This window comes from Lingula anatina, chromosome 2 (genome assembly GCF_051362555.1).
Source record: "Lingula anatina isolate TDL-2025a chromosome 2, LinAna3.0, whole genome shotgun sequence".
Lineage (NCBI taxonomy): Eukaryota > Metazoa > Brachiopoda > Lingulata > Lingulida > Lingulidae > Lingula > Lingula anatina.
Genome location: NC_141768.1, coordinates 1,822,161 through 1,848,773, shown reverse-complemented (window position 1 = coordinate 1,848,773; position 26,613 = coordinate 1,822,161). Strand labels below are relative to the sequence as shown.

The 26,613-nt window shown below is 38.0% G+C and overlaps 1 protein-coding gene and 1 long non-coding RNA gene across 2 annotated transcripts in view; one reads left to right on the top strand and one right to left on the bottom strand.

Annotated features, from left to right (window-relative positions):
* Window positions 1-3,070: 3,070 nt before the first annotated feature.
* Window positions 3,071-12,483, top strand: LOC106163637 (sodium/hydrogen exchanger 9B2). Its single transcript, XM_087005076.1, has 11 exons — window positions 3,071-3,317; window positions 6,168-6,620; window positions 6,981-7,068; window positions 7,804-7,986; window positions 8,253-8,428; window positions 8,900-9,006; window positions 9,474-9,638; window positions 10,199-10,307; window positions 10,603-10,739; window positions 11,064-11,141; window positions 11,539-12,483. Exons 1-11 carry the CDS (start codon window positions 3,131-3,133, stop codon window positions 11,728-11,730), a joined length of 1,875 nt encoding a protein of 624 aa, XP_086861202.1. The 5' UTR covers window positions 3,071-3,130; the 3' UTR covers window positions 11,731-12,483.
* Window positions 12,484-13,710: 1,227 nt separating this feature from the next.
* Window positions 13,711-26,613, bottom strand: part of LOC147763314 (uncharacterized) — a 102,595-nt gene continuing 89,692 nt past the window's right edge. The window contains exon 2 of the long non-coding RNA XR_015332942.1: window positions 13,711-16,668. This is a non-coding gene — a long non-coding RNA (uncharacterized LOC147763314). The remainder of the gene's footprint in view (window positions 16,669-26,613) is intronic.

Genomic DNA, 26,613 nt, shown 5'->3' with positions numbered 1-26,613 from the left:
CGTGTTTGCATTTGATAAATGAACCTTGGAACTTTTCAAAGAAATTTGCCAGAAGTTTGAAATTTGAATCCCAGTAGTGTGTCTTTCTAAAGTATCCGTTTCTACAGTTGCATTCCATGCCGTTTTTTTCACCGTTTTCGGTAGTTTGATACAATGGCCGGCTTACTGCCAGCGCTGGTTATGGTTCTTGGGGTATGTTTCGGACTAAAATATAACTAAAAACACGAGCTTGGTCGTTTGATAACATCACCTAGGCATGGGGCCACCAATAATACTCTCTCTCTCTCGTGGAAAAAATTCTGGATGGGGGATAAAATGATTTGTATCTCTCTCATTCTCTCTCTCTTAAGAAATTAGAATGGGACTGGGGGTGGTAAGAGCTTGTATGTGGTACCAATCCACTTGCAGCACAATATCCAAATGCATACTGGGACGGAGAAGAGAAGTGTAGCCTCAAATATCCTCATATATCAACAACTGGTGGAAGAAAGGTGCCAGCGAAAATAATATCTGCTTGATTGTTCTCGTCCCCAATTTATTAGTTTAAAGATGCGTGCGGTTTAATGCAGGGTCTCGTGTACAGTTCGCGCCAGGCGCTAGATCGTGCGGGTTAGGCTGGTAAGATTGAGGACAAAGGATGCATTTAATGTAAAGTAAACCTAGATTTTAACGGTTTTTGTTATGAAGGCTGCGTTAGAAATGTTCGGGGGATATATAATATATGAGGTAGATGTCGAGATTGACACATGTAGTTTTACAGTTGCTAACTATCCAATGGTATTCTTTATTTAAAACATTTTAACCTAAGAAAGCATCCAAATTAAAGATCGCTTACGAATATTATAAAGGATGTTCATGAAAATCGTTTCAGACGATAGATATAATTATGAAAAAAATGATCTAAAATACAAATGATATGAAAGGGGTGGGGCACATCATAAACTCAATCAAAACCAGTTCAACATATTATCTTGCGCAACGATTTATAATCTTAAAAAAGAGTCTTCGTGTTCTTAGAATAATTTTTTGTCAAATTGGTGCGACCAGAACAAGATTTTTCAGATCAACGGACTCACCAAAAGAACCCTCCTGTACTGCACTGCATTGCTTTAGAGAAGCTGACATGTGGCGGTGACGACGCACTGGTATTGTCAGTAACGCCATGTTCACTGCCCCGCCTCTCAGTCTGTTGCTTTAGGTGAACTAAAAGAACAAAAGTCTTTAGTTATTATCAAATGTGTGAGCTATGGAGTTGCCAATTCATCATTGTCATGGCGCCCATGTCATGGCGATATCAATGATACATGAAATCAGACGCTTTTATTATGTGGTTGAGCTGCCAGACGCAACAGTTATCTGAATTTTAATCAGTCAAAAAGTGGCCCTTTTTAAGTGGTTTGTGAAATCAAAGAACTACATGGACTCTGTTAAACCTTTGTGCAGTAGACTTTGTGAGAATCCTACTGTATGGAGAGTTTTGTTTCCGATTTGAGAATGCTGGGGATGACGCTTTGGCTTCTTGCATAAAAGCACGTGTTGGGGGGGGGGGGGGGGTGTCTTTTCACGAACAGACACGAAACGAGCATTTCTAGTGAATTACCACATTAAGTTAAAACTAGTGTGCATTAAGACCGGTTTTAAGTTTTAGTTTACTCCATAGAGTTTGGCTTACTAAGGTTTGCTTTATGAACGTCATATAAGTTTGTGTCTCATTGTAAATGCATGTGTTTGCGTACTTGAATCATTTGAACTAGATTAATATATAAACTAGGAAAACAACTCAGAGAGCACGCCCCGGACAAGTGTAGAATGTCATCGCCACTTTGAACCATATCAGTTTTTATTTTTTCTACACACTGGTCAGTCAAAACGGTTTTTAATTTAACGATCATTTGGTATGGCGTATAGAACCCCACAGCATATCATTGCCTTATTTTTAATAATAATAATAATAATAATAATAATAATAATAATAATAATAATAATAATAATAAACAAACAACAAACAATGATTGAATAAAAAAAATTAATTTAATTAAAGAGAGAAAAAGATCCTTCCTCATCCTTGTCAAAAACCAAAGTGACCCATTTTCTCACCTGACCGCCCTACTGCCCCCCGCGGATATCGGACACCGGGCAGTAATTATTTAAACTGACAACAGGTTTCTTTTTAAAAACTTGATATATCTTTAATGTAGTGGATATTCAAGGACATCGGTCAATGGACGGCGACAGTGTAGTATAACAGTGCTTTGTGGCTTATAGACGAAGTTACGGGATTTAAAGTTCAGTGGAATGATGTTAAAAAGACAAGAGTGATCAGATGTCTTAGGAATGAAGGTAAAACCATGTCCAATAAGGCTCCGCGGACTTTACCTATTATCTAGAGTTCTTAGCAAAAAATCCATTTATTTGGCCTTTAGATATTTATAACATAATTTATTTCTTAGTAGAATTTATGGCAGCACAGTGAGACCCAAGCTTGCAGACAGGGTGAGGGGGCGGGGTGCCATTTAGATCGTTTTGAAGCATTAAAATCAAATCCCAGACAAAATTACCTCTATCAAATAAAAAATGGTACAACGGCTAAAATTCGATCTGAAAAAAGCAGTCTCTCTCTCTCTCTCTCTCCACCCCAATCTAACCCCGCCCTCTTATCAACAAGCTTGCATATAGTACGTACAGACATACACGCATCAGGTTAATTCTGTACACGCATGTCAGCAAACAAGAGTATTTACCTGCTCAAAACATTTCGCTATTAGACATGACATATAGGCTTCCAGACAGTATTCAAGTAACAGCACCAAAGCCAAGGATAAGGTATGCATGTCGATACAAGAATGACAACAAAAGTATTTTTTTCGTGGGTCATTAATTCAGTTATAAATATAACACAACTTGATAACTTCAATTTTGCAACATTATACTTTTTACCCATACGGGACACTACCCCGCTTTGTTAGCTGTGATCGGATAATCACATATGATAGCGTAACCCGAGCAGGCATGATCCAAGGTTATAAAAAAGTGGAGAACCGCTTTTAACCACCTCATATTGCGTTTTCACCTCCCCATCGCTCACTGCCTTCAGGACGCATCCCTGGGGATTTGCACTTTACACCCCAACATGGATAACTCTGTGATAAAATTCCTGCAAGACGCACAACTTGACCACAAGGTGAAATTTTTTGATGACCTGGGTGTTTGGGTCCTTAATGACATGAAACTTGTTAAAGCAGACGAGCATCTCAGGGATTTTAGTAAAAAAGAAAAACAGCACTTCGAAAAGGCGTTGCAGAAATTGGAGAAGACAAGTAAGTGAAATGCTTTGATTAAAAAGTTAATGCACAAAACAGGTTATAAAAACACGCTAAATACAAAAAGAAATTCAATGACAATTTCTCCAAATATCTAGAAATTACGAATCAAATTAAAATAGTTAGGTGTTCACTTATTTTCGTTATGAATTCTATCATACTTAAAAACTTTGACATTATAAGTCGATGTTGTTGATGCGGGCTCGTTTTAAGTGTGGTGGGATGTTAACATCAAATCCCTAGGCTATACTATATATGTGGCGACAACAAAGTTACAAACAGTACTAGAAAAGCACTCCGAGAGCGCAGACCTCCGCCAAGGCAGCGTTTTTTTATTATTATTGATTATTGATTGATTATTGATCCGGATCACCGCCAAAAACTAATCACTTCTAAGTGAACCCATTTCCCACCTACCCAGAAAATTTCATCAAAATCGGTCCATAACTTTTTGAGTTATGTTGATAACAAACAAACAGACAGACAGACAAACAGGGGTGAAAACATAACCTCCTTGGCGGAGGTAAACATGCTCAGGTATACTTCATCACCATTATATAATGTACTTCAGTGGTAATCCCTCGATGTTATACGTTATCGCGACTATTCAGAAAGTCTTCCGTTTGACATTTGGTGTAGATTAGAACTAAACACGGACATGCACGATTTGTTACTTAAGATTCGACACCATTTTGCATTTGAAAAAGTCAAACGACGAATTTCTCAGTCTGTTTCGATTTATGGTATCGCAGTGCCATATTTTAAGTGATGCTTTGTGAATCAAAGTAAAACAGGGGACATAGAACCAAAACTTCATATCGAGAAAAAGAAATTGGCATTACATGTAAACCCTTACTTTCCATTGACGAACAGCAGAAATCTAGGAATGCATTACACTTCAAATCACATTTTACCGTAGGTAGGTTTTCTCTCCCACATTTACTGGGTCCAAGCTTAATGTTAAGTTGCTGGCGGACATTGCAAAAATACAAATATGGCAAGTTATATCTGGGATTAAAATAAATTTATTTTGAATCAAAGGTTATATTAAGACATACTTCTACACAATACAGGTTGAAACTATATTTTGAACCTGATTTGGGGGTCGAAATCAAATAAGTACGACACAGAGAAAATTAAAACACTTATGCCCATGCAGGCGAATGAAATCACTTACTGGTAATTGGTTATTTTAGTCATGCATAAATTTGTCCGTTTTTTACACGTGCATAATTTTGTGACAAGAAATTTATCTAGTGGCGCAATCAATTTATAAATGCAATTAACACCCTAACTCTTTAAAAATTTTAATTTGCTCGGCGAGAAGCAATATTTGTAACCTTATGCCAGGACATTTCTCTTGGTTCAACAACATGAATAACAATATAAAAAATAATAAAAGATAACATAAAAAAAGTGCGCGCAAAAAATACTTAACAGACCGTGTCTCACCACCCGTTAACCTGACCTAAGTGTGACATAGACATGGTGTCTCTATCGTCCTTGTCCATGACCTTGTAGTGTTGCCCGATACATATGTTTACAAGTACATCTAAAGGCTCTGTCACACCCAGCGTAAAGAGGTGGGGTCTACATATAAGTATCGTGTTTGAAATCGATCATACATACACCTTTATTCCTGCGAATAAGCAGAGTATGGCATTGTTGTTGAACCCGTTCAAAACATGTCATCTCCCTCTATGCGAACGCACACCTACGTTTGTCTGCGTACTTGAGACGTAAGCGACAAGAGCTCTTGTGTTGTGGTGGCAATTTCACACCCGTCAGTGCTTTTTGCTAGGTGTGACAGAACCTTGTGGAATCAAGAGTGGCAACATACGTCTATTCAAGTCATTTAAATTTGATTTCACTTGTGAAAAAGTTGTGCTGTGTGTTGAACATATTTTCAATATAGAAGCATATGCATAGCAAAAATATTCGTTTTTGGGTGTAAACTAAATTGAGCTAACGTTTTTTCCTGCAGCGCAGCTATGTCATTCTAGGTAGAATCTTTATCTCTTTTGCGTAACGAGGCCATTTACGCCAAAAGTTTTACTAGGTCCGAATATGTTTTGAAGCCGAGCGGCAAATTTGGGGTAAGGTTGTTATCTTAAAAAAAGGCATATTTATGATTTACTAATTAACAAATTAAATTCTCTATCAAATATTGGGCAACCTATCGTTTAAGTTATTTAGCAAAATGCTACATCAAAACAAGGTATAACAATGTTACGGAATACATGTACCGACTTAAATTTTGTCACCGTACTCTTAAGCAAAAATTATTCTATCCAGCGAAAAATATTTTATAAATTTTTTATATGTAAGACTATTATGAATAACTGCGTTAATGTATTTATTTTGTAGTATAGACTAATCCAGTTCAGTGCCTTGCATCGAGGTTCAAGGCCCTGAATCAGCATAAACGGATCTACACTGTAGCCTTATAATGATGAGGTTTCACGGTGTATTTTTATCTTAAAAAAAGATAACATATGTGACATGTTCTGTCTGGGCTGGAGACAAGAGTCGCTCATGACATACGCTGACTGTGATAAATATAACAAGAAATAGGCCTATTCTGTGTAAATATTACAGTGGTTGTTAAATTGCGTTGATTTCTGTTTGTTTGTTTAAATAGTGTTTTCAATTTACGTGGTTCTACCGATATTTTTCCCAGTACTTTCTCAGTTAGTAGTGTCCTTTAGATAGGTAGGTCTACCTTCTTCCTTAGATAGTAGTCAAACTTGTTGATTATTGCTGTGGAAGCTTATCTACACCCTACAATGTATGTAGGAGGGCACGGGATACATGTATAAGATTGCAGCAAAATTAGTCTTATTTCAGAGGAACGCGTGAAGACAGATGAAAAGGCCACCCTCTGTTCTGGGCAGAAATCGGGAGAGGAGGGAGAAGTCTTCACTGTCAATGGTCAAAGCAGAACCAAGCACCATGAAGCCGAGGAGGACAGAGAGGCACCCGCCTCTAGGGGTTGCTGTGCGAGGCTCTCTGCCAGCTGCGCCAGAACTTGCCGCCCATGCAGTGCTAAACACAACCCCCTACCCCCCGGGGCTTCAAGGGGGGACAAGTTGAAGCACGCTTTTCTCTGCCCACCCCACGGCCTCGTGGCCAAGATGGCGGTTCTGGTGACGTCAGCGGTGATGCTGTGGGCATGTCTATGGGCCGTCACTGGAAAGGAAGCGCTCCCTGGCGGCAACTTTTTCTCCATACTTGTACTGCTTATTTGCTGCACGATCGGTGGATATGTGTCCCAACTCTGCCGTCTACCGCCGCTGTTTGGTAAGTATACGGGGCACGTGGTACTTGGAATTTTCACAACTGACACATTTCATGGAAAAGGCGTCTACGACCCGACGCAATCACAAGTCACACCTAAGGCAGTCCCTTTAACAAACGCGACGTGCAATAACATCGTTTGGAATGACGTGCTGGGTGGGGCACGTTTACCATGATAAGATAATTATGCTGTAATATCTTATGACACATTGTGTATTAAAAAGAAAGATACGAACATCTATAGATATGTAGCCTATTTCATCACAGTATTACATCAAATGTATGTCTACATATATTATTACTGGATATTTTTAAATTTCATACCTGCATATTTCATGCATGTTGTATATCTCGGTCTTACAGGAATGTTGGTGATTGGTTTCTGCCTACGTAACATACCTTACATCGACATTGCTAAACATATTCAGCCAGCGTGGGCATCATCTCTCAGGTATGTGACTGAATTTGAATGAATTACATTTGCACAATTTATACATGTAAAAACAAATGGCCAACAAAGAAAAAGGTAATTTAAGACAGATGAAAAGTAATTTAATTTCATTAGCATTGACGTTGGTTCCAATTTTTCTCAACCATGTCAGTCACAGGTCAGGAAACAGTGGCGCAAGGGAGATCCCCCTCTATATCGCTTTTTTTTTTTTTTTTTTTGCTCCACACTAAAACTTTGCTTCCCAAGTGCCTGTATTACAAACGGATTGGTAAAGATTTATAGACATTAGATTTGTTTTTGGAAAAGAAGCTAGAAAAACACATTTTCAAAAAAGTAAGAAAGATAATTCTGAAAAAAGTACATACATAAAACCGTTGATTGCCAAATAACCTTTCTTGTCATATTAACTGTTCACCGATTTTTTTAGATCTTGCACATCAAATTTCCGTTTTACAATTTTCTTGTACATCCTCATAGGTCTGTCGCACTGGTTTTACTCCTGATGCGAGCTGGGATGGGCCTGGATCCTGTGGCACTGAAATTATATTGTATATTTCTCAAAGGTCTGCCGCACTGGTTGTACTCCTGGTGCGTGCTGGGATAGGCCTGGATCCTGTAGCACTTAAATTATATTGTATATTTCTCATAGGTCTGCCGCACTGGTTGTACTCCTGGTGCGTGCTGGGATAGGCCTGGATCCTGTAGCACTGAAATTATATTGTATATTTCTCATAGGTCTGCCGCACTGGTTGTACTTCTGGTGCGTGCTGGGATAGGTCTGGATCCTGTAGCACTAAAAAGACTGTCCTGTGTTGTGATACGGTTTGCTGCCATACCTTGCTTCGTAGAAGCTGCCGCAGTCGCTGTACCCAGTCACTGGTTGCTAAATTTTGGTTGGGACTGGTGCTTTATGCTGGCGTATGTATTCTATATGTTGTGCATGCTTTAATATTCAATGCTTAGGCAGGTAGTTCACTTATAAGTTACACTGATAGAAAATGGAATTATGATGTATAAAAGAAACTTGATAACTTATCCAAAAAGGTTTCAGAAAAGTACTGATGTAGTTCTTGTCCGGTCTTCTGATAACACCAAGTTCACGTTGTTGTAATTGAAAAGGGTTCAATTCAGCTTTGCACAGTTCTTTATTACATTAAAAATCTCACAAACCCATCAAATTTCAGTTTTGTATTGGCGGCTGTTTCCCCAGCAGTTGTGGTTCCGAGTATGCTTCACGTGCAGGAGGAGAGACTGGGTCTAGATAAAGGTATCCCAACCCTTGCCATAGCCGCATGTAGTATCAACGCTGTTATCGCCATCAGCGCCTTCGGGGTGTTTCTGGGTATTGCGTTTTCCACAGGTATGTCCATTTGATACACTGACATTTATCCTTCTGATGATTTTTTTTTACCCTTGATTTATCCCTTTATTATGAAACTTAACAATACTGACAATGAGGTGAAGTGTCGGGTTTCGAAGCACTTATTTTTACTAATTGTACAAATACAAAACGCCAGAAAAAAGATGTGTTTAGAAGGGAGATGTACATAAAAATCAAAACCAAATATCCTATAACTCTACGTCCAATAAATTCAACAGCTCCTCATCTTCTTTGGCCCCATCCAGAATAGGGGACCAACTAGTCCGAGGGTCAAATATGGCGACCCACTTATCTAATCCGCCAAAAGACGCTGAATAGATATCCCGTGGAAAAGTATTCAAGTGGGTCGGTCATATTTGACCTTCGGACATACTAGTCCCCTATTTTGAATGAGGCCTTTGTCTGAAAAAATGTCATAATTATCTGACGTCTAATACCATATCCACACAGGAGAGTTGGCATTAACAATAGTCCGAGGTCCCCTGGAGGCTCTGCTAGGTGTTGTGTATGGTATCGTCCTGGGGGTCTTGTTGTGGTATGTCCCACATAGACACAGTGTAAGTATATGTCATTGTGACTTATATCTAACATTATTGAGTTTAAATCTTAGTCACGATTCCCGTGTCTATTTATTCCCCTTCCTTTTTATTACACAAAAAATCCAACATAATTATTTTTTTATATTGTATTTTAAAAAAAAAAGAAAAACATCGTTTTCCCCAGTTTTCCTTAACTCAGTGACATAATCCATTTCATTTTATAAAATTAAGGATTTTATTACTGTAATAACTCGACCTTTCAATAGGGAAAATTGTGAATTTACCGATTTTTTTAAAGTCATATTTTTAATAAAAACAAAAAAATGAAAAGCTTTCTGTTCTTTATTTTTAGATTATACAGAATACAATTTTTAATGATTTCAAAAATATCTGTTAAGAAAGAAAGATTGATAATTTTTTCCTTTTGGAAAAGATTGAGTCATACCATAATCATTTTATGTCCATCATGTTGTCTTCTCTTATAGAAAAGTATTGTCTTCTTCCGTACTTTCCTGGTGTTTGGAGGTTCACTGTTTGCGTATTTTGGGAGTAAAGCAGCCAAGTTATCGGGTGCAGGGGCTTTGGGAAGTCTGGCCATTGCATTTGTGGCTGCCCAGGGATGGAGAAGGCAAGGTTGGAGCAATGACAAGGTAACGTTCACAACTAACACAATGACAGGAGCAATGACAAGGTAACGTTCACAACTAACACAATGGCAGGAGCAATGACAAAGTAACGTTCACAACTAACACAATGACTTGAGCAATGACAAGGTAACGTTCACAACTAACACAGTGACAGGAGCAATGACAAGGTAACGTTCACAACTAACACAGTGACAGGAGCAATGACAAGGTAACGTTCACAACTAACACAATGACTTGAGCAATGACAAGGTAACGTTCACAACTAACACAGTGACAGGAGCAATGACAAGGTAACGTTCACAACTAACACAATGACAAGAACAATAACAGTAACTTTCACATCACACATTGCTAAGGAAGTAAAGGTGGGCAACCCTCTCCTCTATAATAAGTGAGATGACATTCAAACCCTGAACCCATGATAAAAGTACGTTATTTAAATCAATCATACATTTAGCTGGATGTTTAAGTTCCATTTAGACTTTTTTTTCCAAAAGAACTGTTTTAAATATTGTAGTTGCATGACCTTATTTGTGTTGAATATGATCTTCTTTATCTGGCAGAACCCAGTTGGCGCTGTGATGGCCAAGTTTTGGATCATCTTCCAGCCATTGTTGTTTGGTCTGATGGGGGCAGAGGTGAAAGTGGAAGACTTACAAGGAGGCAATATTGGTAATGGTTTCTTCATAACCAGCTTCTTCATGATATTCTTTTGTCTTACATATTTCATTTATTGAACATATACTTCATTGCTATTTTGTTTTAAGTCAAACTGTAAATATTTTATGATTGTAGATGTTATTATTACCACAGCGCTCCATGAATCACAACTGAAGTTTTTTTTTTTTAAATGCACTTGAGGCATTGACAACCACATATTTCAAAATTTCTTCATTGGACAACGTTAATTTAGGTTAGGTTAATTTAAGTTTTATATCTATTCACTTTAACACAAATTTCTGTCCAGGAATGGGTTTGGCCGTGCTGTTCATTGGACTATTTCTCCGGCTGGTAGTTTCATTTTTCACAGTATTTGGCACAGACTTGAATATGAAGGAAAAAATCTTCATGGCCATCAGTTGGTTTCCTAAAGCTTCTGTTCAGGTATGTTTTTTATTAAGCTCTTCCTGTGTGAGAGAGAATATTTTAGTGGTTTTGTGTATCAAAAATCTAAAATAAATTTTGATTTAGAAGTAATTTTCTGTGAAACTCTTGCTCAACCACTGCCACCTTCCACTGTCAGCCTTATTGGTCCATATTTGTGATTGCTTGTAATTATATTTCAAGGTTGCCATTTTTAGTGGTTTTGTGTATCAAAAATCGAAAATAAATTCTGATTTAGAAGTAATTTTCTGTGAAACTCTCTCAACCACTGCCACTTTCCACCTATTTGTCCATATTTGTGATTGCTTGTATTTATATTTCAAGGCTGCCATTGGCCCTGTAGCATATGACACAGCTAAGGCTTATAATGCTGGCCCAGAAGTCCTAGCACTAGGAAAACAGGTACACAACACTGGCACATTTATCACACTGGCACTTTCAAAATATAAGATAAGATAATAATTTATTAAACCAATAAAATACAAATATATAAAATCGGGAATCTTTTGCCCTGTTATAGCGCCATTGTTGAATAAAACTTTTTAAATATACTAAATGAATTATGTATTTGTTTTAAAAAGAGTTACTGATAAGGGATAAAAGCTAGATAAAAATTGCTTCCTACCCTTAAAAACTAAAAGCCTTGAGTTACTGGGTGAAAATTTGAATACGGTAACTCTGACTGGGTACAGAATTTTGAAAAAAATTAGGAAAATATGACATGAAATTAAATATGGACACAAGCTATTGATAATTTCACAGTTATTTGACTAAATTATACACTTTTCTATTATTTAAGATACTGACAATTGCTGCCCTGTCAATCCTCATAACAGCACCACTCGGAGCGGCAGCCATTGCACTAACTGCGCCACGATTCTTGAAGAAAATCCCCAAGGAGGAGGAAAACATTGACAAAGACAACATGGACTTTGAGGCTCAAGGAGACAATGAAAGCAAATACCAAGAGGGCGAGAGTTCCAAACTGTAATTTGAACAGTTTTGAGGGAAATAATTTTGATTGTTATGGGTGACATCTTTCAAAGTGACGGATCCAGGAAGACTTTATTTTTGACAGCAGATCAATGAACTCTTGTTTGGTAAATCTGGACAACAGTTCATTAAGGCCAGACAAAATTTATTCATCAGTTAACAAGTGCGCTCACAGACCAACATCAAGTTTTGTCTGAACTAAGCAGTAAGTGATGCCATAGCCGACTTGAATCCAGAGAAACCAAAAATCCAAAATTGGCTCAAAACAGACTATAAATTTCTGCATTTAAGTTAAGTTTTTGACACGTCTTTTTTCTTTGTGAAATGTGGGCACTAGTTTCAACTCAGTCACCACATGCAACATTATTTTTCACTAGCTTTATGTATTTTTATATCTATACATCATAATCATAAAAACGATGTTGGTATAGAAAATCAGTTTTAACAGAGTACGGCAATACAAGGCATACGTATCAGCATTTATTGAGACCAATGGAATTCATTTATATATTGCATTCATCTTTGTAGCATTTCAAATCTTCTTTTACTGATAGCTTGTTATGGAGTATTATGTGTTTGCTGGAATTCACTACATGCTTGTTGTAATCTGGTATGAAATGCTCAAATCTATAAGAAATATCAATACTCAGTCTTTTCTTTTCATTTTGGTCTAAAATAGATTTGTTTGTTAAGGAAATTAACCATGTTTTAAATTTTAACCTGTATTTTAATAAAGGGTACTTTTCTTGCATTTTGTTTGTCACCATTATTCAACACATGATTCTTATCAAAATGTATTTTATCTTTATTGCAAATTGTAGTAATTGTCACTTATGGTATAAACAAATCAAGGAAAACTACCAAACCATTTTAGCCCCTTTGCTGGTAAATATTTCTCCTCCAGAAATTTTGCATCGCTTTGTCCCAGCTGTGACATTTTATGTAGATTATAAATTAACAAAAGCTCTGTTTCAAACATTTAAAGGGATAATAACTCTTTGTATGAGATCTATATTTCACAATAAAAACATTGTGAACTCATAGAAATATAATATATTCTGTTTTACCACAAAAACAGCAGTTATAGCTTTTATGCTGATATCTGAGCTTGTCTTCAGATCACGTGACCTCCATTGATGGCTGTACTCTGTTATAATCTCTTAAAGCAATAATAACTCTTCCTTTGAGATTCAAAATTCCGCAAGAAATACATTGTAAACAACTCATGGACATATATTCGATAGCATTTTACCACTAAAACAGCCGTTATTGTAGTAAAACTAAAATCTGTGCTTGTCAATAGGGCTTTCGATGCCTTTCTTCCCGGTCGTCAAGGCTTCTGTTGCCAATGACGTTAAGGTGTCACGCGGATTCTCGCGTTCATTCGAGACCAGAATAACATCTGGCGCCAAACCCCTGATGCAATACACAGACGTAAGTTGCGAGTTTTTGTACAGTGCGTCGGATAACAAAAAGACCAGAATTGCACACATTGTAGATATAAATACATTTTGAGCAATAAGATGGATATATCTTATGAATCTTATATTATTGTTATATAGCGTTGTTGTTGTCTGCTTTTCCCGCGGTTATAAGTAGGTCACTAGAAACTATCGCTCAATGTCGCGTGACTATGCAATGTCAGAGAGGGCTCCGTTTAGGAAAAAAAACCCTGGACTAACTATGAATGCAGGAATGGGGTCGTTGACCATTGGTAAGTACGGGAAATTTGCTGTTTACTCCAGGAAAATCCAATTTTTGACCAAAACAAAGAGTTATTATGACTTCAAGAGATTTTAACAAAAAACCAAACTTTTTAGAAAAAAACCAGGGACTAACTTTGAATGTAAAAATGGATTCATTAACCATTGGGAAGTATGGGAAAGTTGTTATTTACTCCAGGAAAATTCATTTTTTGGCCAAAACGAAGAGTTATTATCCCTTTAAGTGGCTCAGTGAGCACATAACTCTTAAGTCATAATTTTCAATTCTTTATTTCTTCAACATCTCCAAATAACAATTAAAATATGTTCAAAACAGAAGATCAACTTATAAAAGATTTCATATCAAAGGAATATTCATAATGGGTTTAGCGTTTTTTTTTTCAACCACCAATACACTACCCCTGATTCCTTATCTAGCAGTAATACCATGCAAAAATGTTTCAAATTAAAACCATGGCAACAAAAACAATTTAACACAATCAGTTCGTTTTAAATATATCAAAATGCGATGTCCTTAAGACAATATTCAAGCACTTAACTGCACATTTTAGTAAGTAAAAAAAAAAAAAAAACTTGTTGAACATTACAGCACTGAATTACAGTATCCATACAATGTCAAATATATTTTACAATTAAATAAAATAATAATAACTAGAGGATCAGAGAGGCGATACCGCCTCCGAATATTGTACCACCAGCTGGAGCAAGCGCATTCATATAGACCCCCACATATACAAAATAAGGAACACAGCCACCAGTCTTGTGCTTGACAAGCTGTAAAAATGCAATCAACAAGAATTTTCAAAATATGCAAAAAATATATATATTACTAAAAATGGTACAATCAAAGTTAAGTTCATTGCAAGGTAGGTCAAAGGTCAATTCCAAGGTCACAGTAAATTGCCAGTATATGACTTCCTATTCAACTTCAATAGTAACTATGGGCCTATCTCTGCCAGGTTTGGAGTTAAAAGAGAAAGAAATTAGCAGAGTTCAGTTCATGATAATAAGTAGGTCAAAGGTCAATTTCAAGGTCACACTTAGATTGCCAGTATATGACTTCCTATTCACGTTCAATAGTAACTATGGACCTATCTCTGCCAGTTTTGGAGATAAAGGGGAAGCAAACTATGCAAAGTTCAGTTCATGGTGAAAAGTAGGTCAAAGGTCAATTTTAAGGTCACTTTAAGATTGCCAGTATATGACTTCCTATTCAACTTCAATAGAGACTATGGACCTATCTCTGCCAGTTTTGGAGATAAAAGGGAATCAAAATTTGCAAAGTTCAGTTCATGGTAAAAAGTAGGTCAAAGGTCAATTTTAAGGTCACATGTAGATTGCCAGTATATGACTTCCTGTTCAAGTTCAATAGAGACTATGGACCTATCTCTGCCAGTTTTGGAGATAAAAGGGAAGCAAAATTTGCAAAGTTCAGTTCATGGTGAAAAGTAGATCAAAGGTCAATTTTAAGGTCACATTTAGATTGCCAGTATATGTCTTCCTATTCAACTTCAATAGTAACTATGGACCTATCTCTGCCAGTTTTGGAGATATAAGGGACTAAATGTTATAATTTTGGAGTTACCATAATGTGCCATATATTTCCTACAGAAAAATTAATTAAAATAAAGAAAAGGTCATTTTGGTCAAAATTCTTGAAATGGGAGGTGCTCTGAAGTTCCAGATGTTCAAATTTGATGAAATGTCATTTTTGACCACAAGTTGTCTGCTTTGCCAAGCCTTATGTTTTATTTTTCCGGAGTTCAAAATTTATTATCCATTACCGTACTGCACATTTTGCTTTCACCACCAATATGACTTTTTGATACAGCGTAACTTTGGAGTTAAAAGGGAAGCAAAATTTGCAAAGTTCAGTTCTTGGTGAAAAGTAGGTCAAAGGTCAATTTTAAGGTCACATTTGGATTGCCAGTATATGACTTCCTATTCAAGTTCAATAGTAACTATGGACCTATCTCTGCCAGTTTTGGAGATAAAAGGGAAGCACAATTTGCAAAGTTCAGTTCATGGTGAAAAGTAGGTCAAAGGTCAATTTTAAGGTCACTTTAAGATTGCCAGTATATGACTTCCTATTCAACTTCAATAGTAACTATGGACCTATCTCTGCCAGTTTTGGAGATAAAAGGGAAGCAAAATTTGCAAAGTTCAGTTCATGGTGAAAAGTAGGTCAAAGGTCAATTTTAAGGTCACATTTAGATTGCCAGTATATGACTTCCTATTCAAGTTCAATAAAAACTATGGACCTATCTCTGCCAGTTTTGTAGATAAAAAGGAATCAAAATTTGCAAAGTTCAGTTCATGGTGAAAAGTAGGTCAAAGGTCAATTTTAAGGTCACTTTAAGATTGCCAGTATATGACTTCCTATTCAACTTCAATAGTAACTATGGACCTATCTCTGCCAGTTTTGGAGATAAAAGGGAAGCAAAATTTGCAAAGTTCAGTTCATGGTGAAAAGTAGGTCAAAGGTCAATTTTAAGGTCACATTTAGATTGCCAGTATATGACTTCCTATTCAAGTTCAATAGAAACTATGGACCTATCTCTGCCAGTTTTGGAGATAAAAAGGAATCAAAATTTGCAAAGTTCAGTTCATGGTGAAAAGTAGGTCAAAGGTCAATTTTAAGGTCACATTTAGATTGCCAGTGTATGACTTCCTATTCAAGTTCAATAGTAACTATGGACCTATCTCTGCCAGTTTTGGAGATATAAGGGACTAAATGTTATAATTTTGGAGTTACCATAATGTGCCATAAATTTCCTACAGAAAAAATTAATTAAAATACAGAAAAGGTCATTTTGGTCAAAATTCTTGAAATGGGAGGTGCTCTGAAGTTCCAGATGTTCAAATTTGATGAAATAATGTCATTTTTGACCACAAGTTGTCTGCTTTGCCAAGCCTTATGTTTTATTTTTCCGGAGTTCAAAATTTATTATCCATTACCGTACTGCACATTTTGCTTTCACCACCAATATGTACTTTTTGATACAGCGTAACTAGAAAACCGTATGGAATACAAAAAAAACGAGACCACATTCAGTGTTGGGCTTTACATGCTCTACAAAATGCAAAAAAGAATGGGTGTCTAGCATTAACGGTTCCCGAATTAGAGACAGTTTTCAGTTTCGATATCTTATGGCCGCTACTCCCGTGAAAATGCACCGATTGACCCCAAATTCACGGAGATGAAAGATGACCTGAAGGGTAACACTTTCCATTAATATTATTAGTTTAGTCTGTGTGGTGTCTGAATAAGGCCGCAAATAATTTTTTTTTCGGCAAAAATTTTGTTTTTTTGAAAATTTTGGCCCGTTTGACCTTGAAATAAAGGTCAAAGGTCAAATCCAAGGGCATATTTGAAATCTACACATATGACTTTTGGAAAGCTGTCTGTAGAAATTTTTCCCATAATTCCTTCTGTAGGGGAGATAATTAGCATTTAATTTTGCCATTTTTGGACAAGGGTGCATTGCAATGAGTGCCACACCTAGACCCCAATACCGACAAAGCCCAAATTTTACGTGGAGCGAGTTGAGATTATAGGTGACCTAAATCCAAGAGATGGGTATGGAGGCCCTTACCGTCTAGGAGGAGAAGCGGTAACGGTGACTTGGCGGCGGAGCCGCAGGAGCCGGCGGAGCCGCAGGAGCCGCAGGAGCCGCAGGAGCCGGCGGAACATACGGGTCGGGACTAAAACCATGTGTACCGCCAGCGCCTACGCTGGTGGTACAATTATTACGATGAATCTCAACTATATTTTTGACTAAAGGCACTTTAAAATTTTTCAAAAACACTTTCAGTCAGATGTAATTCACATATTAGAACATTTTCACAAAGCTGGAAAATGCTGCTACAAAACAGTTATGACAAATACATAAAAACCCCATAACCTTTTCACTGTTACGACACTCAGTACATAAAAAAAACACTTCCTCCATCTAAACATGGCATTTTCAACAATCATGTGTAACAGTCTTCGTAAAAAAGTACATTTATAACCAATAAAATAAATTTGCCTTAAGTGCCATATGACTAAAAAAAACCAATACATTAATGTCAATATGGGATAATTTGCATGCAAAGCATAGGTAAACTACTTTGAAAAAGTAAACAAAATTTAACAGAAAACAGGTCTGTGCATCCAGACAATTCAGAAAATTAAAAGGAATATACATGATAGATTTCTCCATGGAAGGTTTTAATGGTCAAAAGTGTATATTCAGTTTTAATTCCTATTTCAACATTTTAAATTCCTTTATATACATTTGTTATATGATTTCTGAAAATCCTTCATAATTTTTCCTTTAGTTTAATAAAACAAGTGGAAAAAGAGAATTTAAAAGTGATCTTTAGGCTTCTTAGATTCAGTATTTCATAGTGAGGATTTGACAACCAGAGCAGTGAAGAGGAACAAAGCAAACCTTTCACAGTGATAAATCATTTAAAAAAAATGTAACACCCCTAGTATAAGGGCTGCCTTATGAAATATGGTCTATAGCTTTAGAAGTTATTACTTTTTTTTTCTTTCAGAAACTTGTTTTCCAGGAATCACTGTCCTGTTACATATTGATACAGGGACGATGTCCCAGGCAAAATTCCACTGACACCTCTAAAGCAAAGGATCCCAAAGCATCAAGGAGGCTGAGGCAGAAGAGGCCATCAAGAAGTGGTTAAAATATGTCAGTGACAGAGATGGGGGGAGGAGGAGGCTGGAGAGGAAGGAAGGTAATATATTTAGCAGAAAAAAACACATTCCTAGAATATGCAAGAGGGTGGCATCTTTGACATAACAGTGGCTAACCACCGCTAGTAATAGCTCATAAAGACTTTGACTCAACGTTGGCAAATGGTTGGCATAACAGTGGCTGACTGCCGGTTTTCTGTAACAACATCGGCTGCCAACGTTGGCCCAGCCGTCGGCACAACCTCTGTTTGCTATCTGGGCAATCTTCGCAGCCACACAGTCCAAAATTATCACAACACTTTTACAAGTGAAAAACACTGAAGAAACTGCAGATGATTGCATGGATGATGATCTTATCAAAGACCTAGACTACGAGTCATGCTGTAAGGTAGACAACCAGCCATTACACAGTGCCTCAGTCAAATGTGTGCATGTGCAGTTGTAGAGAAGGTTGTTCAAGAAGGAGAAAAAAGCGCGGATGCCTCTGAACACCAATACAAAGTTTAATAGAAGAATCTCTGAGACTGCTGGTCATCCAGCTGAGGTAAGACCAATTTTGATATTTATACCTGCTAGTTCAAAGCCCTGGTGATTTGTGCCATAATTAACGGAGACAAATTGAAGAATTTATCTGCCGTGGAGTTTTCGGGCCATGTAGCCGGACTGAATCTCTGGCATGTGTAAGTATTGCGATAGATGTGCGGACCAGCACAATGGAAGTCTATTGAGTGGCGGATGCCCTTTTGTTCGCTAACCGGAGGGCTTGGTGCGTTTACTGACGTCAAGGGTGGCCAGATCCCCTTGATGAGCGAAACCAATATTTTATTGGTCACTAAAATGCCTTTATTTTTAGTCTCATCCGCTGATTTCGCATTTTGTCTTTAACGTAGAGCAGTATACAGTAGTAAATTTCTCATCGAAGAAGAACGGAGGAAAATTAGAGTAAACGAGCCAGCGAAACAATAGAAAGTAAGCATAGTAAATAACTACTACTTTATAGTTTAAATTTAAGTTCCAAGTTTAATATACTGGTATGTAAAAGTTGCCTTACGTACGTTAAAACGTCTAGTTCCAGTTAATGCCGTTAAGCGCTACCGACATAGATCATACTTTGCGTTTTGTACTTTTGTTAGCACAGTAATACAGTAATAGTTTGTGCATTGTTGCCTACAGTGCTCTAACGGGAATGATATTATGTCATACTTCTCAGGTCATGTTTGTAACGGGTCATTAGCGAACGCTAGTACGGTTGTGTTTAGGTTTGCATTGCCTTGACGCGTGTGGTGTGCTCCCTGTATTTTAGTACATTGAATGCGACCTATGATGTTACACGTACCACTCATGTTGTATGTATGGATAAGAGACAATTAGTGTTCGTTGTATTACGTCTGAATTACGTAATATTCTTACATAACTTGGTATTTTTGATAATTACTATTTTTGTGTTATTTATATTCTAGAATAGAAGGAGAGACTGCCCAATTGTATGAGCGGACTCCGTTTAGGTGTTTCATTTATCAGGGAAATAGTTCAATACAGATTCTGGAAACTAACTGAGACTTGTGTTTTATTTCTGTGACTAGATTTATCCCAATCACTGACAAAATAATAATTAGCCCGGCTACACATGTTTGCTACCAATTTTTGTAACTGTTATTTAAATTTTGGAAGAAAAACCCCAAGCATGGACTGGTGAGTGCATTTAAAGTACTTCTTAGGATAGTTTTTAGGAGTTTTTTAGAAAAAACTCAAATTTTCATCAGCACATGCGCTACAGCAGAAACAAAATGGCGACACACGCTAGAATTTTTGTTGACCTCGCCAAAGTAAGGGAGTTTCTGAGGATACCGGGTCTCATGGAAGACCAAGTATTTAAGATAGCAGAGCTGAGACACCCTGAGCTTCAGAGATAACTTGAAACTAACCTCTTCACTATAGCTTATCTTCATCGTGTTAAGTTACCTCTGACGAAAATAGTTTGACCTAGTTTATATAAGCCAATCAAATCAATGTTTCAAAATTTTTCGCCAAACTTTGGTGAAAACGCTGAAAGTCCAGAATGATGTCCAATGAGAAAATGGTATATCGTTGCGTCCGCATAACCATACACAAAGAAAGCATGGCGTCTCCTACGAGTGACTACGTAAAAGAATGTGTTAAGTTACTTCTTGATTCTTTGCAAAATATGAGAATGTCGAAATTGAAACCAGAGCAGTTTGAGGATCTGCATCATTATCTTCTGGGGGATGATGTATTTTGCATGCTGCCCACAGGTTACGGCAAGTCCCTGATATTAAGCCTGGCTCCACTCGTTCTTAGGTATGTTCCGTGTTCTTTATTATTAGGAAGTACCGTTCATTGCTCATTCCGTAAATATAGCCTTACACGGTTCATTTTTAACTGTCATTAAAAGCAGTAATTTATCTTTTGTTGTTGATTGGTCCGGATTTGAACAAAGCACACTTTGACTCGTTCGCATTCATTGGCTATATCTTTCAATGAGTCAGAGCGGGCTTTAAATTTGATTGGTGGGCAATGCGGGCAATCAAATGTGACCAGAGGTAACTTGACACGATGAAGATAGGCTATAGTGAAGAGGTTAGTGTCAAGTTATCTCTGAAGCTCAGGGTGAGCTGAGAGAGCAGTTAGCTAATTTGAATAAACAGTTAGTAGACGATGCACTGTACTGTAGGTTAGCTCCCCGCACCCTGGGAATGCTGGACTTTCAACCCAATTAAAGTTTAGGTGTGGGTAGTGCAGCTGGTTCATTTTTTGGAACAGAGGGTCCCAGAAAGGATTGGATTTGGAAGTTGGCTGTGGCGCTCAGCTAAGAAACTGTTTTTCGGTAGATTTTCAGCGCAGGAGGATGCTTATAGTGTCTCGTATCAAGGAAATACACCCCATGGAGGTAATTGCCGTCAGTCAGGGGGTAATGAGGATCAGGCCTATTCAAGTGTCGCTAGCACTGTTCATCTTATTTACAGATATTTCCCTCATGCAGTAGACTTTGCTAACCTCATCACCAAATACAAACTACAGAAGAGGTTTTCAAAAATAGACCAAGTGAATGTGAAAAAAATGCTGCAAAAGGTCCCATCAGAGTATCTGTGTTATTTTCGGGGCTGTTCATCATCAGTTGAAGACATACCCAGTTCAGTGAAAGAGGATACCTTGGATGATGACCCTTTTGTGGATATGGATGAACTTTCAGATGTCAGGGAATGCAAGATGCCTGGAAATAAACTCCTGTAAACCAGTTGCAAAACGTGGCTCTACTAAGGGAAGAAGGGAACATTACTGTGATTTTTTTTCAGAAATTAAAGGGGGGGGGGGGGGGGGGGAGCCGTGCAGCCTTGCATAGCTACAAACAAAAATGCAGAAATGTAGTATACAGAAAAACATACAGATATTCGATTATCAAACATTTATAATCAAAAAGTTGTAAATTACCTGTCTCATACACTACCCTGACATTAATACAATCTAAAATCTGTCTGATTAGGGCTGATGCATTGCTTGACAGCAGTCTCCCTCTTACTGCTCGACTTCAACAGAGGCCAATAGTACCGAGTTTGATCTTTTGTAAGCCAACATTTTGGCACAACTGCTACCTCTTCTTCATCAAAGAAATCCACTACTGCAAACTTGACATCCACCCTTGCAAGTAAAGCATTTACTTAACAGAGTGACTGTCAAAATCCTTTGCATTATTTCTCAGTCAAGTCAGTGCAGCCAGAATTATGATAAATAATTTTTAAAAATCCTAACGCAGTTGCAGAAGAAAGTTACCAGACAGCAAATGAGAGGGGGAATGCCACATGTTAGTTTTTGTATGGTAACAGTACACGTTTTCCATCAATTTCATCCAGTTTTGCACAATGAAATTGATTTGCTAAGACTGATACTTTCTTTTTGCCAAGTTTGGTTTAAGAAAGAGGCATTGCTCAAAAAGAAAGGTTTGGTTATTCACCAAAAAGAGACCCTTTGATGAGAATGGAAAGAAGATTAGGAGAATATGATGAAGTGGTGACTAGAATGGAGAGTATTTGTTATAAATTAGAACAGAAGCAAGTAGTGTTGGCTAAAGCGGTAATTTCTTTTTATTTTTATTTTGAATGTAGTTTTGTAGGTTTGATATAAGTAAAATAGAAGTTTTTTTTTTAAGTAGAAAAAATTGGAGAAGGAAAAAAGTTTGTGATTTGTAATTGGAGGTATGTAATTTGTGATAGTATGAATATGAAGAGGATTAAAAAGGAGGTGTTTGAGTGTGAATTTTGTTTGGTGAGGAACTGAGAAGAACAGACGCAAGAACTGAAAAGAATTTCATGAGTCAAGAGATGGGGAAATTAAAATATATGGAGGGGAGGAAACCTATCATGCAACAAAGTGCAAACGATAGGCTAAAGGCCCTTGGAGAGGGGTTGGACGAGAGTTTTTTTGAGGTAAATGGAGTGATCCATTACCATACTGCACATTTTGCTTTCACCACCAATATGTACTTTTTGATACAGCATAATTCGAAAACCGTATGGAATATAAAAAAACGGAGACCAAAGCCAGTGTTGAGCTTTACATGCTCTACAAAATGCAAAAAAGAATGGGTCTCTAGCACTAACGGTTCCCGAATTAGAACATTTATGTTAGTAACTACCACAAGTAGGCTCAGTGTTAGTTGAAGTTGGCTACAAAAGGCATCCACCCAATAACAAAACTCAAGACTGTTTAAAGTTTCATGGATACAAAGGTGCAACTTACCACAAATCTTCAGTTTCTCATGGTTTACTAGAAAGTGACCCATACATATACATCCCTCACTGTTCACCAATATACAAAAAATGCAAACAAGTCTGATTACTAATTTATTTACAATAAGTATTATGTTGAAGTGTAAAAATATTTATTCCACTAAGTGTAAAAATATTTCACATTAACATAGTAAAATTTAACATTATCAATTCAGATGCTGCAAAATCCCAAAGCATCAAGGAGGCTGAGGCAGAGGAGGCCATCAAGTGGTTAAAATATGCCAGTGACAGAAATTGGGGGGGGGGGGGACCATGAGTGATGCTGTAAGGTAGACAGTTTGATAATCAAGATAGTGAACAGTCATTACATAGTGCCTCAGTCAAGAGAAGGAGAAGAAATTCATTGTTTTTTAATCATGCCTCCTGTACCTCTTGAATAAATGCAAGAAGTGCAGTGGGACATGGACCCTCTACATAGTAAAAAACAAGGGAACATTTGTGGTAATCAGCTAAGAAACCGTTTTTCGGTAGATTTTCAGCGCAGGAGGATGCTAATAGTGTCTCGTATCTAGGAAATACACCCCATGGAGGTAATTCCCGTCAGTCAGAGGGTAATGAGGATCAGGCCTATTCAAGTGTCACTAGCACCCGAGGGTCATGGAGCCCAAGGAGCTATATGATGACAGCAGATTAGGGAGAGCAACATAGGCCCAATTTTTCACCCACAGTCTGGATAGGGATGTAGTTAATAGTGCCACTAGTAGGGTTAATCGGGGGGGGGGGGGGGGGGGGGGGTCCTCCTGTTCCCCCATATGTCCCGCATACACCTAGCCCCATGGGGGGTGGGGCAGCAGTCGGTCATACGGGACAAGATAGGCTTGTTTATACGCCTGAGCTATTTACACCTCTTCCAAGGGGGGGTGGGGGGGTGTCATTTGTTGACCCCAGGGGAGAGGGTAGTCACTCAGGGTACCCTGGGAATCACGGCATTTTACTGGTGATAGCTAGATGATGGCCAGGTCAGGCACCCTGGACATCCAGGTTCCCTAGTGGTAGGAGATAGTAACTACTTGAAACACCCTGTGTATCATAGCACTCCTGTGGGGAGAGATAACCCGGGTGAGCACCCTGTGTTTATTGGCTCTCCTATTCCTAAACGAGACACGGCCTTGAGGAATGCTGCACAACTCACAGAGCTAGAGGAAACACAGGATTCAATGGATAGGAGGAAGGTAAACCCTCCTAAGAGTTTAATATTCAATGGACATGGAAGCTGGGCTGCTTTCAAGTTGGTTTTCCTACGTCACACAGAAAGGGAGGACTGGGATTGTGATATGTCCCTGGATGCGCTGTGCCTCTGCCTTAAGGGTAAGGCATTGGACTGCTGTGTGAACGTCACAAGTAAACTGGGGAGGTTAACTTATGAGGGTCTCATGGAAGGAGTTAGTGGTGGACATTGAGGAGTGGACCGCAGAGGGCAGAAGCTGGCCCTTGCATAAGACAGACATAATGGTGGACCGGGTAGCGATGGCACCCAAGGACTGCATGGAGCAAGCCAACAACCTGCGACAGGTGGCTCTGGCATGGGGCAGAGTGTTCAAGGGGTGGAGGAAGAAACTAGCACAGGTGTTGCTAGCAGTGCAGTTTAGGCCCCATTCCTGGATCTGTGAACACGTGGCACGAATCCCAACAAACAAGCAGGCAGCTCGAGCAGAGCCCACGGGTGGCTAAAGTGAACCTGTAGATCCAATGGTGAGGAGTAAGGTCTTGGATTTCCTTGAAAATGGTCTCAGGAGCAGACAGGAGCTTGAGGCCTGTGTTAAGGAGCATGTTGTGAACCACATATTCCAAGGAAAGGAACCACCTCCAAAAAGTAGAAGGTATAATTATTGACCTATATAACCTCAAAAATTAAATGAATATTTTTCTTTTGTCTTAGAAATTTAGGGACATACCTATGTTTAGTCACAACATTAACTGACTAGCAAATTTATAATTGGTACTAAGTGAAATTGAAAGGGTCACATACTGTTACATAAAATAACTTTGAAATAATTTTTTCTCTCTCTCCCCTTACTGTCACAAGTCTGCTCATATACTATTTTATTATTTACCTAGCATCTTCACCATGCTGTTCATTTTATTTACAGATACCAGTTACCAGTTTGGCTGTTCATCTTATTTACAGATATTTCCTTCATGCAGTAGACTTTGCTAACCTTATCACCAAATACAAACTACAGAAGAGGTTTTTGAAAATAGACCAAGTGAATGTGGAAAAAAATGCTGCAAAAGGTCCCATCAGAGTATCTGTGTTATTTTCTGGGCTGTTCATCATCAGTTGAAGACATACCCAGTTCAGTGAAAGAGGATACCTTGGATGATGACCCTTTTGTGGATATGGATGAACTTTCAGATGTCAGGGAATGCAAGATGCCTGGAAATTAACTCCAGTAGAGCCACATTTTGCAACCGAATGCATTTTACAACCGGTTGCAAAATGCGGCTCTACTAAGGGAAGAGGGAAACATTAATGTGATTTTTTTTTTCAGAAATGGAAGGGGGGGACCCGTGCAGCCTCGCATAGCTACAAACAAATATGCAGAAATAAAAAAAATCCTCTTCATTTCTAAAGTGTTGATAGATAATGTAAATCTGATCATCCACTTTGAGGATATTCTTAATACAACATATTTTGCCTTTTATAAGAATGCAGGAGTCTTTTTGGTCCAATCAAATTACAAATTTTGTTGTCTTCACTGTCTGATATTGGACTGAAGTTGTAAATTCTGGAAGAAGAGGGCCATTGGAATGTTTCTTGTGCAGAGTTGCATGAGCAAAAGTATTATTATAACTGCTTCTTTCGCCATTTTTTTCTGATAGTCTTCGTATTACTTGTTGGAGTGGGTATTTTGGTTTTCTTACTAGTCTTTTAAGCTGGCGGAGAAAGTTTTCATATGGCAAAGCTGAAACGTTTTCAAGACTGCCATAGTTTAGAGCATCAAGTGAGAAGTTTAATAAGGCCGTGAACATTGTTAACTGCTTGTTTGCAGCCATAAATTTCACAGTAATGTTTTTGTATTTTTGCTTCTTAAAGAACATGTAGTCCTGAGATATACACGTGCACAATAAACGTGCTTGCCGTGTGCCAAATTTGACAGCTAAACTGTATGCCTGATACCACTATAAGAGCTGCGCAATGGCTACACCAAAATCAGTTTTTAAAGCAGAATGGTGCTTATATTGTGACACCGACCTTCGACTGCAAGATATTTTCAATTCAAACTTCTAACTCCGCGTCAGGCACTTTGTCTCGTCTGCACGAGATAACTTCAGCGCAAGGCGGGAAAGGCAGCTCCAGGCGGCCAAACCTGTGACGTACAAGACTTATGACTTCCAAATATGGATCCAGGCGGAAACAGCTGTGACGTGTGACTTCCAAATATGGAAGCGCCCCAGGCAAAATTTTGAAGAACGCCCTCAGATTGTCACTGTTCGTCAGAGCTAGTAAAAGCGACTCCATCACAAGGTATATTTAACAAGCTAGATAAACATTTATAATCGGCACTCTCTCAATATTTCTGAAACATTTATATAAAAATGTGTTCGCCTCATATTTTAATTTCAAATGAAAGAAGATTTAATTATGATAAGGGGTGAATTAAAGAAATAAAGGCTTGGTACACCATTATACTTGATAAATCATAAAGGAA

What these genes read in the sequence shown, in the direction of transcription:
- LOC106163637 (XM_087005076.1), top strand. Translation starts at nt 3,131, where the DNA reads ATGGATAACTCTGTGATAAAATTCCTGCAAGACGCACAACTTGACCAC. An exon ending in GGGTATTGCGTTTTCCACAG is followed by an intron (nt 8,429 to 8,899) that starts GTATGTCCATTT and finishes ATATCCACACAG; the next exon opens with GAGAGTTGGCATTAACAATA. An exon ending in TTCCTAAAGCTTCTGTTCAG is followed by an intron (nt 10,740 to 11,063) that starts GTATGTTTTTTA and finishes TTATATTTCAAG; the next exon opens with GCTGCCATTGGCCCTGTAGC.